General features: G+C 57.5%; 1 protein-coding gene across 2 annotated transcripts in view; it reads right to left on the bottom strand.

The window, feature by feature from the left end:
* KDM4B (lysine demethylase 4B) overlaps nucleotides 1-17,328 on the bottom strand; it is a 116,235-nt gene that overhangs the window by 75,476 nt on the left and 23,431 nt on the right. For both annotated transcript variants that reach the window (XM_055431378.2, XM_055431379.2), the window contains exons 2-5: nucleotides 12,456-12,560; nucleotides 4,660-4,825; nucleotides 1,302-1,477; nucleotides 353-467 (exon numbers count right to left, since the gene is read on the bottom strand). In XM_055431378.2, the coding sequence (XP_055287353.1) occupies nucleotides 353-467; nucleotides 1,302-1,477; nucleotides 4,660-4,800 (432 nt within the window). In that variant the 5' untranslated portion in view covers nucleotides 4,801-4,825; nucleotides 12,456-12,560. The remainder of the gene's footprint in view (nucleotides 1-352; nucleotides 468-1,301; nucleotides 1,478-4,659; nucleotides 4,826-12,455; nucleotides 12,561-17,328) is intronic.

Below are 17,328 nucleotides of genomic sequence, written 5' to 3'. Positions count from 1 at the left end.
GCTGCAGTCTGCGGGGTTGCCAGAGCTAGACGTGACTGAGAGACTAAATGACAAGCGGGACAAGGGACGGAATGCTGGCTGTCGTCTTTTTAAAACTGCCCTGTGGTCAGGCTGCAGGTCAGCGGCCAAGCATGGCAGCTGGGCAGGGCTGCACTCTGACCTGACAGGAAAGATTCCACAGACCTCCAGCCTCCCTCTCTCATCCTGAGCTCGGCACCCACCTATAAGTAGAGCCCCAACAGAAGCCCAGCGGAGCATCCTGCATCATCTCTGCCCTGACCATCCAAGAGGGAGCCCACTCGCCCCTTCACCCTCACTGTCCACGCAGACGCCGGGTGGCCTCGGTACTTACGTCATCGTACAAGGAGCCACTGATGTCAGCCCCGTAGATGGGTGACACGAAAGTCAGGTTCTTCCAGTACTTGCGCTCCAGGTCGTCGAAGTCCTGGTGCCGGGGGGTGCAGTACCTGGGGACAGACCAGATGTGAGGGGCTCAGGGCACCTGCTGGATGAACCAGGGAGGAGCTCTGCTCAAGCACAGGCCACTCTGGTGCAGGCACAGCCCCGGAGCACAAGGATGAGGTGTGATGACCGTCAGGGGAGATGCATGGACAGGCGGGCAGTCCAGCCTGGAACAGTGCCCAGTGGTCCCGTCTCACCAGCTCTCAGGGCCCAGGACCCCCAAATCAGACCACAGGCTAGGGGCATGGGAGCTGGAGGAGGGACTGGTTTCTGACAGTTCTTGTCTGCCTACCCCTTGAAGATACAGATGACACCAATGACGGGCTGGGCACCATGGGGTGGGGGCAGACAATGCCTGCCTCACAGGACGCTTGTTTGAAAGCAACAAGCAAACACACTGCCAGCAATGCACCAATGGTTTCAGCAAGCCAGGGAGGCTGGGAGCTCCACAGAAAGGGAAAGTGCCCACGTGCCGTGAATGCCCATGGATGCGCCCACAGTGTATGCCCATGTGGGCCCTGCTGAACCAGGAGCTCAGAGAGACCCTGCCAGGGAGCCTCCCTCTGAGGAAGTGCCGCAGAGCTGAGACATCCCAGGACGGGCAGAGAGGCGCTCCAGGGCCAGGGGGCATGGGCGGGCCCTGAAAGGCGGGCTTTCAGCAGTCAGTGTTGAGGGCAACACATGTGCATAGCGTGGCCCTGGGTCAGGCGAGGGTCTGGATTTTGCCCCCCAAGAACCCAGGGGCTGTGAGCCTGGGGTGCTGAGGCCCACCCGGGGCACACGGGCAGGCTCTGTGGACACTGTGTCTGCCCCACCCAACGTCGCCCCCGCCTGCGTACTTCTCGCTGTTGGCCAGGCGCCGGTACTCGCCGACCGTCATGGCCTTCTTCTGGATGTTGTACTGTGTGAAGAGGCCCGACTGGCCCGTCACCACCTGCTGGATGGGCGCTGGGATGACCACATCATCGATGTCGTCGTACGTCTGCCGCGGCTTCCACTCCTTTGGGGGGATGATCTGCAAGACCAGGAAAGTGGTCAGCGGCCCCTCCCTGGGCTCAGCCACTCAGGCCCAGGCGCCAGATGGAGAGAGACCAGGGCACTAGGCAACCCCCATCCACATAACTGAGCTCCCTGGAGCGCCAGGGCCAGGCCAACCTGGTTATCACCAGCTTGGGCAGTGGGGGAGCTGTGCGCAGCTGCCCAGGATCTGTGTGATCACATAGTGAGCAGCCGTGGGCAGGGTGGGCTGTGGGTGCTGCCTGGCACAGTAGGTACTCACTGCGTCCTGGGGGCTCCACTATCATACCCTCTGGCCACCGCATGCCCAGCTCAGGACTCCACATGGATGAGGCCCCAGAGCAGAGATGCAGATGCTGCAGTGCACACCCATTGCAGGAGCCCCACTTCAGGGACACCTCCTGGGAAGAGACCACACAGCCCAAGGAACAGGGACACGGGATGAATGGCCAAGCCGGGAGCAGTGGGCAGCTGGGGTGCACATGGAGGGGACCCTGTGAGACGCAAGGGAGGGGCCAGCCTCTGCTCCTGGGAACCAGCAGAACCCCAAGCCATCCTGAAGGTGGCATCCCTGGTGCTCAGCGGAGCCAGGCCCCGCCTGGCTCAGGGATGCACTGAGGGCCCTGACCACCCTTAACCCTGGCCCTAGGACCCCAGGCCATGCCCCCTTCCTGACTCCTTCCCCTCGGCCCTTCCCCAGGAGCCTGAGGAAAGGACCCCAGCTGGGCAGTGGCCCAGAGCACAAGAGCACCTGAGGAATGTGGTGGGTGACCCCCAAAAGTGCCACACATACCCAGAGTCCCCCACCCCCAGAGCTCCAGCTCCCCACTCACACTGAGTGCTCACCCCACCACCCCCAGCTGCCCTGAGCCTGACAGAGTTTTTGTTGGGAGGGGGTCATCAAACATAGCTTTGATGGTAAAGGAAACCCCAATACCACACACACACCCCCACCCCAGAAGGGCAGTCAAGGCCAGTGAGACTAGAGTGAAGGGGACCTGGCATCTGCAGAGCTCGTTTAGGCCAGCAAGACAGCCAGTCCCTTCTCCAAGGAGGCTGGCAGGGCTGAGGGCTGCCTGGGGAAGAAGTGATGCGCGGCGTGCGGGGGGAGGGGCGTGAGGAGAGGGATGTGGCGTGGCACCCCCCGGACCTGCCTGTCCCTGCAGAGGCAGGGAGACCACTGAGGGCCAGAGGCACCAGCATGCCGTCCCTGAAGATGGGGGCAGGGAGGATGCACGTGCAAGCGTGTGTGTCGGCGTGACTGTTCCCACAGCATCTCTTGGTGACAGCGGCCATGCCTGCCCCCACCCTGCCCTTCCAGAGAGACCTGCCCGCACCACAGCAAGCACAGCACAGAGAACACTGCTTCAGAGGAGTGGGAAGGAACCTTCAAACAAAGGACAGAGAGAAAACGTGCCTGAAAACATCTGACACACAAAAATATCCAGGCTGAGTGGCTTCCCATCGATTCAAGTAAGCTGGCAAAAAGTGGATCCAGTGGCTTGAAGAGCTTAGAGCAGAGATGCACAGCCCAGAGAATATAGGCTGGTGAGGTCTGTGCAGAGACTCGGTCACAGCACACAAGGCTGCACCCCGAGTGGCCCCGCAACAGAAAATACTGGAGACACCCAGAAGTGGGAGCCGGAGGTGACAGCAGAGGACAGAGAGGTGAGGCTGGGGGGAGCGCCAGATGCTGCCGGCAGAACATTCCATGATGTTAACAAGATTCCTGGCAGAAAGGACGACTGGGATCCAAAACCAGAACTGGCGCCGCATCCCAGCAGACGCGGAATGAGGTCAGGGACAGAAGACATGCCAGATAAAGGGAGGCCCCAGGCCTCAGGAGTCCCCCTCCACCCCAGACGGGGCACCTGGGGGAAAGGGGCCCGACAATTGCCACCAGCCAATCTCTCAGCCCCAAACAGAGGTTCTGAACCTACAAAAACCAAGCAGGGGCCTTCCAGAGCCAGGGACCTTGAAGAGAACGTTCTGCTGAGTCTGTGCGATGGGGGGGCGGGGTGCAAGGAACAGAGATCGGTGGGGGGCAGGGAGGCGGTCCCACAGGCCCACAGCTCTCCTCTCACTCTCCACGCAGCTGAGACGAAAAGTATGGGTGTGACACAGGCCAGCACACCTGCCCCCTCACTGCAGACACTGCCTGGGGGACAGACCCCCAGGGCCCGGGGCCCAGGACCACCCACCACCTGCTTCTGTCCAGCCAAGAAGAACAAGCTGGACAAGAACAAGCTGACACCATGTTCTTTTTTTTCATTTTTAAATGGTTAGGTGAAAATGACAAAGAAGACTTATTTCAGAATGGGTGAAAATTCCATGAAACCTTTACTTTGATGTCTAAACATCAGGTTTTATGAGCACACAGCCAGGCCTGTGGGGATGCGAATCAACCTCAGCTGCAGAGCTGAGAGGTGGTGACAGACAGTCCGGCCCAAGAATCTGAAAATATTTCCTATCTGGCCTTTGCAGAAAAGGCTGGGCGACCCCCAGCATCACTAACAGAGGACTGGGTGTGATACATAATGACAGGCATATGGGAAGCAACTCGAAGAACCCCGAACAGGCTCCCAGATGAATCTCCCAGATTACGTGCTGGGCAGAACCATGCATACACAGGATCACGCGCACACGAAGGAGCTCTCTGAGACCTGTCCCCTGCACGGAAGGGTGTGGGCAGCCATCTACAGCACATGTGCATGCCCACATCCATGTGGGAAAGGCATGGGAAGAGACGCAGGAATCGGTGCCCCACTGCTCCAGGCAGAGTGGCTGGGGTCAGAGGGGACACTTGTTCTCCCTCTGGACCCCATCACAATGTTTGAACTTGCCCACGTACATGACAGTCTCCCAAAAACCGTGTTTAAGGAGGAATATGAAGGCAGAAAGTCAGCCCTCTTCAGCATCAACTCCGCGAAGCCCCAGGGAGGTGTGGTGGCTGAGCGTCCCATCACTATGCACTGAGTCCCACTCTGTATCCATGCCCTCGGGGATCCTGGTGCCCAAAACAGTGCTGGGCTTGGGGAAAGAATGTACAGGTGTCCTTAATAAATAAGGGGCTCAAGCAGCGGAGTAATGGGTGCCTCATGGGCCCCAAGTCCCGGTGGGGAGGCAGTGAGTACAGGGCAGCAGTCATGGAAAGTGGCTACAGGGCCAGGGGTCACTCACCTTGGCCAGGCCCGCCCGGTGGGCCCCCTGGGACTCGATGTAGGCCACATATTTGTTGAAGTCCTTGAACTCCTCCATGGTTGGGCGGAACGTCATGATCTTACAGCTTGGGTTCTGGGCCCCATGATCCTCAGACCCCATGGCTGCGGCGGAGAGATGGCCACACCTGTGAGGAGACAGAGAACGTCAGCACCACCACCGCCAGCTGGTCCCCTGCCCCCCACGAGGGCCCAAAGCACCCCACCCAAGGACAGAGCCTGTGCAGCTGAATGGGGCCCAGGGGAGCCAGGGCTGCTTCATCTCCTGCACAAAAGACCAAATGACTTCAATTAATTACAAAGAGAGCTGGTCTCATCCTAAGAGCCCCTGCGATGCTGGAAGCCTGAGCCCCCATTTCAAACAAGGGGCCTTGGAAATAAAAATCTTTTCATATCAGGGTCATGTTCAGATTCACTGACATTGATCGCGGAGCTGGAATCCAAGGACAGCAGCACGGGGCAGGCTGGAAAAGGCAGTAAGGTCATGTGTGTGTGTGTGTTTCCTGAACAGGGAAGCCCTCCTCAGGCAGGGTCACCATGGGCAGGCAGGCAGGTAGGCAGGCGAGCAGCGCCTGGGCCCCTCCAGCACTGGGCCGGCTGCTGTCAGTGAACCCAGGCCCCAGCGACCCACAGGAGTGACCTGAAACTAGGAGAGCAGAGCCCCATCACCCTGGGCTGCAGCCAAGCCTGGACCACGTGACACAGAGCGGGAGAGTCGGTTGGGGCGGGGGGTGGGAACCACAAGGCTGAAGGCAAAGAGGCCTCTCCTGTTTTGAGAGTCACAGGGACCAGCAGGGAGGCTGTGGCCCATCCTAGTCAGGGAGACACTTGAGTGACACACACTGGGGAAGGGTCCCTGTTGGCAGATTAAATTCTCCAAACAAGAGAAAACCAGACATGCTCCAGGATGTGGACGGAACCCCAATGCACGCACACTCAGAACTCGGAGGCAAACTCACCAAGTCCACAACCCCCACAAAGTGAGCGGGGGTGGGGGTGAGAAGGGCAGGACTCCTGCCTGTCTGGGAAGTGGGGGGCGGGGTCCATTCACCAAGTCACAGCCACCAGCTCTCCAAACACACTCCCCACAGTGGGCACTAGAGGGCAGCACAAGCCCAGGAACAGCCACCGAGCCAGGCAGCTCCCTGGGACAGACCTGGAAGCCCAGGCACTGGAACCAGGCCCTGCCCTGGGCCACCCCATGCCACACCTGGGCACACAGGGCAGGGGCGGGGGTGGCAGGCAAGGCCCCGCTGTGAGGGTCACACTCAGGGCTGGCAGGACTGGTACAGACTGGGGATCCTGGCACACACAGGGTCACCACTGCATCACCAAGCGGGGAGCCCACTCTTGCTCAGGGACTGCCCCCATCCCTGCACCCCATTGTTGGTGGGAGATGAGCCCAAGCAGGACACCTGTCTCCCCCCAAGACCAGCCTGTCCTGCACAGGGTAGGGTGGCCCCAGGGTCCTGCCCACCAGAGCGCCCTCCACTCTCCCATCGAGGGGTGGGGATGCAAGCAGCTGGAGCTTCCTACAGCTGAACCTGGCAAGGGACCCGGCTTCTCCACCCACCACCGCCATGCAGGTTCAGCTCAGCAGGGAAGCGGGTGTGAGGTTTTTCCTCTTATTTGTGCCCTTTGCAATGAGGCTTTCAGTAAGTAAATACGAAAAAGAAAATTAAAACGGTTTATAATCCCAATACTCCATAACCCCTGGCACGTTTCTTTGAAGGAGGGCAAATGAAAATCAAACACGTGCATACTTAAAAAGATAACAAAAGGAATCTGACTGAAACCCAGCCCTGGACCAACCTTCTGGGAACACAGGGGGACCGAGGATCCCCCATGAGAGAACTCACAGAACAGTCCAGAAAGACGGACACACTCTTGACCAGACCATGCCGTGCCAAGACAAGCGGGGTTCTAACGACTCAGTCGTGAACAGACAAACAGCACAATGAAACAGTGGGCAAAGGACTCGAACAGACATGTTTCCAAAGAGACACAAATGGCCAATAAGCCATGAAAAGATGTTCAAGGCGGTCAGCCAACAGGGAAAAGAAAATGGAAACCACAGTGAGACACACCTTGCCCACAACGGCCACAGCGAAAAAGCAGATAATGACAAGTGCAGACGAGGAGGTAGAGAAACAGGAACCCTGACTCCCAGCTGGCGCCACCACTGTGGAAAACAGCCCAGCAGTTCCCCCAAAAGTTAAATGTGGCATTGACCACACAAGTCAGCAATCCTACTACTAAGCATACACCCAAGAGAAACACATGTCCACACAGAAACTTATACACAGATGTCCACAGCAGCACGATTTACAGCAGCCAAAAGGCAGAATCACCTCGAGGATCCATCAGCAAACGAAGGTACACAAACCAAGCCCCTCCACTCAGCGGCACATAGGGAGTGTCGCTCAGCCACGGAATGAAAGGAAGCCTTGACACTTGCCACAGCGTGACAGACCTCGAAAATGTGATGCTTGGTGAGAGAAGCAGACCCAGAAGGACCCCTGAGGCTAAGGTCGGGTTTCTTTAGGGAGTGATGGAAATGTTCCCCAGTCATCTGTGGCAATGGCTGCAGGACTCTGAACTCACACATCAAAATTATGTGTTTTAAATGGAGGAACTGGCCTGTGGGTGGAGTCAATCTCAGTAAAGCTGCTGCTGCTAAGTCACTTCAGTCATGTCTGACTCTGTGCGACCCCATAGACGGCAGCCCACCAGGCTCCGCCGTCCGTGGGACTCTCCAGGCAAGAACACTGGAGTGGTTTGCCATTTCCTTCTTCAATGCATGAAAGTGAAAAGTGAAAGTGAAGTCGCTCAGTCGCGTCCAACTCTTCACGACCCCATGGACTAAAGCTTCTACTCCCACCAAAAAAGAAACAGGTTGGGGTGGGGGAGAAGAAAAGAAAGTTCTGAACTTGTAAAAGTAAATAAAACCTCTGGAGCCGGGCAGGATGGGCGACTGGAGCCCTCATCTCTTCAGCCCACAGGAGGGCTCCCCCAAACCTGAGCCCCTCACCCCACGAAAGATGGACATCCCCTGGGTCGGCCGTGGAGAGGTGACTACAGGAGGTGTGAACTCCAGAGACGCCTGGTGGGTCCCCCACCACCCCTACCCCAGCTCTAATGCCCCTAGCAGGAAAGACTGTGCCTCCTCCCCACTCCCCATCCTGAGGCTCTGGGCAGAGCACCCACACAGGCCACAACCAGGCAGTTTCCACAGCTCAAAGGATGAGCTGCTCTGTGCATTACCTCGATGAAGTGAGTGTCTCTCTGTAAAGTCACGTGCTCAGGAGACCCTGCGTGACCCAGCCTTCCTGAGGCCCCCGCAGCCCAAGGCCTGGGACGGAAGAGCAGACCACATGGGAAGGGCATTTCCCAGCTGGTCTGGGCGGCTCCTCCTCACCAAGACACAGCTGACAAGAGGGGGCACTGAGTCAGGCTGACAAGGGATCCCCTGCTCTCTAGGTCCCAGTGAGTCCAGCCCAGAGGGGCCCTCTTGTGCTGGTGCCTCCCCCCAGGGCCCTCAAACTTGGGGACTCATGGGCTGGGCTGCAGAGGTGCTCTGGCTGCCCCCATGAAGGCTGCCACCCCACTTGTGCTGCACCGCGGTGACCGGGTAGGGCTCTTTCCTGCCCCTCCCAGGAGCAGAAGACTCTCTGGATGTGGACCCCGGCCTGGGGTGCGCACTCCCAGGAGCCCGGGACACTGGAATGCACTGAGTCTGAGCACCTCGGGAAGGAGAGGGTGGGTGAGAAACACCCCAAGGGGTGGGCCTCCTACAGCCAGGCACACTCTGTCCATCTGAGACCCAGGATTCAGACGAGAGATGACTGGCAGGGACGCCACCTCCCCAGGAGACAGTCTCGTCTTTCTGACCCAGTGGGCCCTGGACTAAGGGTTTCTGAGGCTGATGGCAGATGTTGTCCAGGAACTGGACATTGGGAACCTGCAACTCTGGGGATTGACAAGAATATAATATTCAGTGTGTGGGAAGGTATGTCCTCTGGAGAAAACGTAACCTCACAACACAGCTAAACCTTTCAAATCTTTGAAAAGGATTCCGGGGCTCTCTGAGAACAATATGCCCCCACCCCAGAGGTGTCTCTCCCCCAGATCTCTCCCCCGGCCCCTCCTTCTACCTGTTCCACCTGCTGCCAGGTAAAGCCCCAACCTCCCTGGGACTCCTGGCCAGCCCCAGGCCTGCCCCCACCTCGGCTCAGCTCCTGCCACCAAAGCCCAGTTTCCAACAGGGGACGACAACCGGGGGCCCCTGAGCAGGCTTGGGCCCAGGAGGAACGGCTGCCCCTCCAACAGGAGTCAAGACGGAACCCGCCACGGAGGCAGAGCGTGATACTCCCAACCCTGTCCGGACCCCTCTCCAGCCTACTGCATGGGCCTGGCTCTGTCACGTGTCCCTCGAACCTGTGTACAGTTCCCCACTTCATTCTTCTCTGCATGGAGCACCGTCTACCACCTGGGTTCCCTGCACACCAGGCGTGCTCCCTGATCACACAGAGCCTGAAGTCCACCTGGGTTCCCTGCACACCAGGCGTGCTCCCTGATCACACAGAGCCTGAAGTCCACCTGGGTTCCCTGCACACCAGGCGTGCTCCCTGATCACACAGAGCCTGAAGTCCAGGGGGCATTCGGGGCCACTACCTGCTGCCCTTCCACATCCCCAGCCCACATCAGAGAAACCTCTGCCCCTTCTGCTCCCTGGCCTGTGCAGCTGGATCGGGGGCTCAGGGTGCCACCTCCACGCAGCAGGAGCACTAAGATGGGGGAGCACAGGCGCCAGGGGCCCCTCAGAGGATGTGAGGACACGGCCTCAACCTGAGTCCACCCCACAAAACTGGACTGAACCTGCTACAGGGGTGAGATGGACAAGGTGAGCAGAGCCCAGAAGCAGGAAGGTGGGAAGCCAAGGCCAGACGGGGCTTGTGTGGGCACAGGGTGGGGGCGGGGCCCCAAGCACCAGGTTGGCTCCATCCTGACACTTATCTGAACGACGCCAAGACTGAAAAGCACAAAGGAAGAATGGCCCACAGCTCTGTGTGTGCATTCCTGTCAGCTACGAAACAATCTCCACAAACCTAGGGGCTCCAACAGTGCACATTTCCCTCCGAGCTGTGAGGCCAAGAGTCCTGTGCGGATCTCTCATGTGCTGTGTGCCTTCTGGGGGGCTCCTGACTCTCCCAGCTGCTAGAGGCACCACCTCCCTGGCTCGGGCCCCTCCCTCCATCCTCACAGCCAGCAGCGCAGTATCTCCTGTCTCTGACTCTTTTCTCTGACCTCTGCCTCCATCACCAGGTCTGCTTCTCTGAACCCATCTCCCTCTTACAAGGACTCCTGTGATGACATCAGACAGCTCAGATAACCCGGGCTGAGCACCCATCTCCTGCTCTTTAACGTTGTCCCAGCCGCTGAGATCCTCTCGCTGTGTCAGGGAGCAGCTTCACAGGTCCCATGATTAGGGCCTGGGCATCTTGGGAGACTATTCTATCTCCCTCAAACACCATGAGAAAAATTCATCACAAAGGGCTTCCCTGGTAGGTCAGTGGTTAAGAATCTGCCTCGTGATGCGGGCAACACGGGTTAGATCCCTGGTCCCGGAAGATTCCACATGCTTCTGGACAACTAAGCCCCACGAAATGCAACTAGTAAAGTCCATGCGCCCACACTCTGTGCTCCGCAATGTGAAGCCCACGCTCTGCATCAAAGAGTATATCCCCTGCTTGCTGCAACTGGAGAAAACCATGCACTCAGCAACCAAGACCCAGCAGGGCCAAAAATAAATTTTTTAAAAAGAGTATTAAAAAAAAAAATCCATCACAGAAAGAAATAAGTAATAGTCACCATGCCCCTGCCACCTGGGACTGCAGCTGTGAGGGGCGGCCTGGAAGGACAAGCACCTCTGCCCACTCACTCAGACAGAAGTTTCTAGAAAACCAGAAAGAGGACCAAGCAATACCCAGTGGTCTGCAATGCCGCCCCCCACCCCCGCTGTCCTCCCACCACGCAAACATGGACAGAACCCCAGGCACAGAGCCTGGAGTCTCTCTCTGGCCGCAGACCTGACACGGGCACAGCCTGAGGCCCCAGGAAGCCCTGGGAGCCGCTTCCAGCCATTCGCCACCCCCTCCTCCAGGTGACCTTGGCCTGCATCTTCACTTCAGCCAGTGCTCCTTCAGGCTGACTCACAGGGCACACGGTTGTGGCCTCAGCAGTCCCCCTGATGCTCGGCTGAGCCGTGGGGAGGAGTCAGGAGGTGTGAAGTGTCACCCAGGCTGTGTGGCACTGCAGGCAGACAGCCTGCCCTGGAGCTCTGTCCCCAGGCTCGGCCATTCCGCCACGTCCCCAGAGCCCCTTGGCTGATCCCACAGCAAGCATGTACCACCCGGGAACAACGAGGATCAGGCCCACACACTCAGAAGATGCTTCAGGGCCAGCAGCACTGGCCCACAGAAACCTCAATAAGCCACGTGGGGCAAAGCCCCATGAATGGCGTGGTCGTGGTCACAACCTTGGGCAACAAGGGTGTCCTGGTTCGACACCCAGTCTTTCCACTTAAGTACCCCCCCAAACTGTAGGCAGCAGGAGAATCAACAGTCACGTGTACCCTAGGGTCGGGGCCTTTGCTCAAAACGAGAGGAGCAAACAAGAAACATTTATCTCATTTCTCCACTGAAAAACTTGGGCTAACACCACCTTCTGCTCCTGATCTTCAGTATCTGTTTGAACTTTGAAAAAAAAGCTCTCCTTGTCACGACCCTCTCAAGAAGATGTGCCCATCATGAGGCTGCCCACAGAGCCCCTTGGGCACCACTCATTCCCACCACTGTGAGAAGGGAGACATCAATGATCAGATGCAGCTATGCACCAATAAAACCTTATTTACAAGGACAGACAGTGGGCCAAGGGGTCCTCAGGCCACACCCCGGACTCAGAGGCCTGACAGCTATCCTTTAAGGAGCAAAACCTGCACGCCACCCCAGGGAGATTGGAACCCGAGCTCCACAGTCCAACTCCTGGGTTCCTAAATCATGGTAGAACACACAAGACCACGTTCTAGTCCATGCTGGGCCCTCCTCAGCCACTAGGCCTTGGTAGGAGCCTCTGGATAAGGTCAACACTGAACATGAGCCTTCCTCACCATGGCTTGGAGCATGGGGCCACATGTCCTACCCTGAATCCTCCCCCACCCATGGGCGCTGACCACGAGACACTCAGGCTGCACCCTCTCCTGTCACCAGTGATCCCCTCAGGCCACCTTCAGAGGCCACCCTCTGTCCCTGGTTAATTAGAAAAGTCCAGGAGAAAGTGGAAACCCTGGAGCTGAAACCCAGAAGCAGCTGAGCCACAGGATTCTTTTCAAAACATTCAAAAAATAATCCTTCATTTTTAGAGACCCTCCCCTCGCCATGACTGGGGTGGGGTGAATATGCCCCTTGGTGAAGCCAGATATGGCATCCCACCCAGGGACACAACACAGACAGGGCTGCTCATCCTGAGCAAGCCTGGTGGTGTCCCCTGAAATGCACAAGGCTTCTCGGGGCTTCTAGAAGCGAGGGGCCAACGTGCAGACATGGAGCCCATAGGAGAACAGACCCACCCAGCAGAACCACCCTGAGGGGTCTGGGCTTCTCTTGGGGCATCAGGTTCCTGGACACCCCAGGAACTCAGAACCAAACAGGGCCGCCTTCTCCACCAGCAGCCCTGGGGACGGAACCACACACCACTTACTTCACAGTTCCTGGTCAGTCGCGGGGAGCGAGGCCGCAGAGACCAACAGTCCAGTAAGTGGTTTCTCTTAGGGTTTCTGTTGAGTTTCAGCAATGGCGATGGTTTCTAAAATGCACAGAATAAAAGCACGGTGAACGAAACTGATGGCTGCTGGATCTCAACTCCAAATTATGCACCTCGCAGTTGCGTGTAGATTGGGCATGTCTGCCTCTGTTCAGATGTTTCCAGGGACATGAAAATCCACAACCATGAGCACCTTTCCCCCAAAGCCTCCTGAAAACGGCCCAGTCTACACTCAGATCCTAAACATCAGCTGAGGAAGTGAGGGCCTCCATGAACAATCGCATCAGACCCAAGAAGCTTCTGGAAGCCTTCGGGTACAGGCACTCCTGGGAGATGTACACAAAGTCCTGCCTCTTCAGGAACCCCGCAGGCAGGGAAGGTGCCCCTGAAGGAGGACAGTCAGACGTGACCTGCCATGTGGTAACTGCCATCTACACCCCCAGGGGCGGCTGTTGTGCAGCCGAGACCCTCATGGAGCACAGGGTCCCAACCATGGCACTCACAGCTGGGCTCAGGGACACTTGCTGAATGGACTCAGGACAAGACTCCAAACGTGGGGTGTGGCCCCAGGGCCCCCAACAGTCTGGCCTCCCCACCCCCACTTTCCAGACACCTGGGCTTGGGGTCCTCCCTGCCACAGTGCCGTCGCACATGTTGCCCAAGGCTGGACTGGTCGCTGGGGACTGACCTTCTGGGCTGGGCAGCTAGGTCCTAGGGCCGTGGGGTCCTGGCTGCATGGAACTAGGTCCCCTGTACTTTCCCCAACTCAGCGATAGCTTTAAATAGCCTGAGTCCCACAAACACCATTTCAATAGACAATGCCTGTTGACGTTTTCTTACTTTAATTGGGTTACTAAAATTATTGGGCACAACCCACTAAATTGATTTCATGGTCTTCTGTACATTTTTTTTTTTTCAGCTAAGCCACATGGCATGCAGAATCTTAGTTCCCTGACCAGGGATTGAACCCATGCCCCCTGCACTGGAAGTGTGCAGTCTTAACCACTGGCCTACCAGGGAAGTCCTGACTTAACTGCCTTCTAACAGGTCCCACCTCCAGGGCTGAAAGGCCACAACAAGCTGTGGAATTACTAGCTCGGGTGCTTGCCGCCTCCTCTGAACCTGCTAAGCCGCCCATGGCAACGTGAGATCCCAAGGGCTCCCTGGCCTCTCCCACTTGCCCGGCTGCCACCTGCCCCGCCAGCAACAAGACCTGGTGTCTGGGGATTCGATTACTCCGGCCTCCCCCTCCCCGCCCGCATGCGGCTGTGCCTGGCGGAACAACGGCCCCCTGCACATTCCCACCCTGGTCCCCGGGAGCTTGACTATGCTTTCTTCGGTGGGGACAGACCGCAGACAGGATTAAGCATCTTGACATGGCAGATGTTCCTGGGTTATCAGAGGTCCCAGTGTCACCCAAGGGTCCTTCGGAGCGGGAGGTGAGAGGGTCAGAGTCAGCAGAGGTCAGAGCGATGCACTCTGAAGGCAAAGGCCCACCAGCCGAGGATGTGGCGCCTCTAGAAGCTGGGAATGGAGAGGAACAGATTCACCCCTGGGGCCTCCAGGAGGAACACAGCCCTGCCTGGGCCTTGGTCCCAACCCAGTGAGACCCGGGTCAGACTTCCAGCCTCCAGGGAAGTGAGATGACAGACTCATGTTGTGTTAAGCCACTGTGTGGTCACTTGTTAAAGCAGCAAAGAGAAACTGACCCGGCGGCTTCTATACGCATCCCCCTGATGATGGAGGAGGGGGCCCTTTCACTCCCAGTACCCACAGGTACCCCCGTTCACTCATGTCTAATGGACCATGTGTCTCCCCTGTCATTTGCACTGCCTCTTGGCACACTCTCTCCCCAGAGGACGATGACGACCCAGCAGCACGTTGGTGGTTAGGCAGAGACTGCCTGAGCTTGTGGTCTTCAGCTGGACAGACGCCAGTCTATTGCTGCCCGTGGCTGCAAGGTCCTCCTGCCCTCATACTCTGGGGGATGACAGCATTGACCCCAGGAGAGGAGGCTGGAAGCTCTGGGGCTGAGGTCAAGGCTCAGTTCTCAGGCCATAGGCAAGGCAAGGCCTCTGTCCACCCGGACCTCTGTCCATGCAGGGCAAGGCTCACCCAGCTCTCTTGCTCCCATAAGGGTTGAGGACACCGTGGCCAGCCTGTCACCACCAGGGGCTTGGCCTCCTTTCCGGCCACAGCCAACCTGGCAAAGGGGAGCCAGGGCTAACGGATCAGAGGGGGCTTAAGTGTCGGCTGGGCATGGTGACTTCCTTCCAAAGGGGACAGCATGGGAAGGGGGTGGCATGACTCTAAAGTGGAGACACCTGGCCAGCACGACCTCAGCCCGGGGACCCAGGTCAACACCAGCAGGGAAGAGTCACGCTGATGGCAGTCACTCCATGATGAAGGATGAGGCGGCCCCTCACCTGTGTCCTCCTTCCCACCCCCAGCGCTCAGTGTCACCGTGAGAGAAACACCAAGTAAACTCCCATGGAGGGAAGTTAAACAAAATCTCAGACCCCAGTCCTCCTCAAAGCTGTCAAGGGCATCAACAACAAGCAAAGTCTGAGGAGCCCAGAGGCGCCTGAGCAGATGGGGCATCTCAGCACCACAGGGGCCCTGATCGGAGTCCTGGAACAGAAGAGGACACCAGGGAGACGCGAGGCAAGCTGGATGAAGCGGGGCCCCAGTCAACAGGAAAGTCTCCACAAGGCTCACGGATTGCAACAAACGTACTCATCTCATGTAATACAGAGTAACTGGAGACTGGGTGTCGGGGTCAGGGGTATGGGGAACTCGACCTACCAGCCTCAGTCTCTCTAAACAGAACAGAAAGGCCTGGTGTCTCCCGCTGTACAAGCTGGCAGGGTTGGAAAGCCTGTGCTGAAGACAGAACTCCGCAGAGACGGGGGGCGGGGGGTGGGGGTCCTCTAGGCGGGGGCAGGCAGCAAGCTGACAGGCTCGGTGGCGACCCCAGGCCTCAGATATCACCACCCTCAAGAGGCGCGGTATGGCCGTTCCTCCTTTAAAGAGCGTCGCGCGGGGATCAGATGACGTCCCTGTTGGAGGCACCCGCCAAAGCCCCAGAAGCTGATGGCTCCTCCTTCACCTCCTCCTCCACAAAGGGCAGGCAGGTGGGGAGGGGAAGAGGCAGCAGAACAAGGGATGAGCCATCTGTCCCTACATGCTGGGGCACTAGAACTGCCACCGACTGCTGGCATCTCTGGAGACCCAACAGGGGTACCTGGGCCCCTGGTCCTATACCAGCTCTGGGCCACCCAGAGCTGGCCCTCAGGTGGAGCCACCCACGCCACCCACGTGACCTTGGAGCTGGGCCCAGGGTCTGAGAGACGACGAAGTGACCAGCGTCTGTTGCCCAGAAAGGCAGGAAGCATGCGTCTGTGTGTTACCTGACCCAGGAGGGCGCAGGGCCCTATTTGGCCTGCTCTGCCCTTGGCCATGAGCCCTGAGAAGCCCTCAAAAGGGGTCTGGAGCTTCCTGTCACTCATCCTGGCCTGCAGGCACTCGGTGTGCCCATCACGGGGCAAGGAGGCCACCCAGAGCTTCCATGAACTCAAGGGCTTTTGAAAAATATACACAGAAAGATACAGAAATAAGCACAGATGTCCCGTATGCAGGGATTCACATTCACAGTTCCAGGCTGTGTGGACCCAAGGGCCCAGGAAGCCATGCCACCCACAGTACTGAACATATCAGCACCTAGATGTCGGCTTTTAAACACCCTCCCCTACAGCAGGAACCAGGGCTCCCAAGAGAAACAGTCAAGTGCAGGGTGGGGGCAGGGAAAATACAAGGTGAGCTGGAGCCCCTTGTGGGGGCAGGGAGTGTGCAAACACTCCTAAAAGATGGGGGCCCCCAACGAGAAAAGTGAGGACAAGATGAACAGCTAGCATCCTGGACTGTAACCCACAGATACTGTAACACATGCCCATCCTTAGGTATGAAATTCAAAACGTAATGCAAAGGGGAAGAAGGGACAGATGTCTTCCAAAGAAGAATTCTAGTTCATAGGAACTTCGCTGGTATTCCAGTGGCTAAGACTCCAGGCTCCCAATGCCGGTGGGCTGGGTTTGATCCCTGGTCAGGGAACTAGATCCCACATACCGCAACTAAAGATCCTGCATGCCACAAGGACGATCAAAAATCTCAAGGGCTGCAACTAAGATTTGGCACAGCCAAGTCAATAAATATCAAAGGGGAAAAAAAAAGTGTTCTAGTTCATAAATGCAGAAGGAATGCAGACAACATAAATGCAATGCACCATGAGATCCACACAGTGACCACTGCTGCCAGGAAAATCCACGGTGGACACTGAAATTGACATGCAAATATTTGATAAGAAACAGGTGCGCTGTCTTGAGGTCCCAGTGGGAAAACCTGAAACTTTGCATCAGAGAATCCCGGTCAGGGCCACCTTATCCGAGGGGTGAAGGTTGACCCCACAAGCAAGGAGACACATCAGCACATCACCCCAGGGCAGCCTCCAGCAAATGCACAACTTTCATGTAACCGTGAGAAACCAAGCCAAGGTGAGGGATGCTACAAAACCCCCAAGCAGCACTCTCCAGAAGTGTCAAGGTCATGACAGACAAGCAGACTGAGAAACAGCCTTGGCTCTGAGGAGTCTAAGGAGGCTGACACCTTCACTGTGCAGTCCCAGCTGGGGTCCTGAGCAGAAATGGGGCTGAGAGGGTCAAGCATTGGGATCCTAATCAAATCTGAAGTTATTATTATCACTTCTTCCGGTCATCCTTCTGCAGTTATGTCAGGTGTTAACATCCGGGGAGGG

This window comes from Moschus berezovskii, chromosome 8 (genome assembly GCF_049115385.1).
Source record: "Moschus berezovskii isolate FMDL1 chromosome 8, NW_MosBer_1.0, whole genome shotgun sequence".
NCBI classification, from domain to species: domain Eukaryota; kingdom Metazoa; phylum Chordata; class Mammalia; order Artiodactyla; family Moschidae; genus Moschus; species Moschus berezovskii.
The sequence above is the reverse complement of the archived record's forward strand: the minus strand, read 5'-3'. Positions and strand labels throughout refer to the sequence as shown.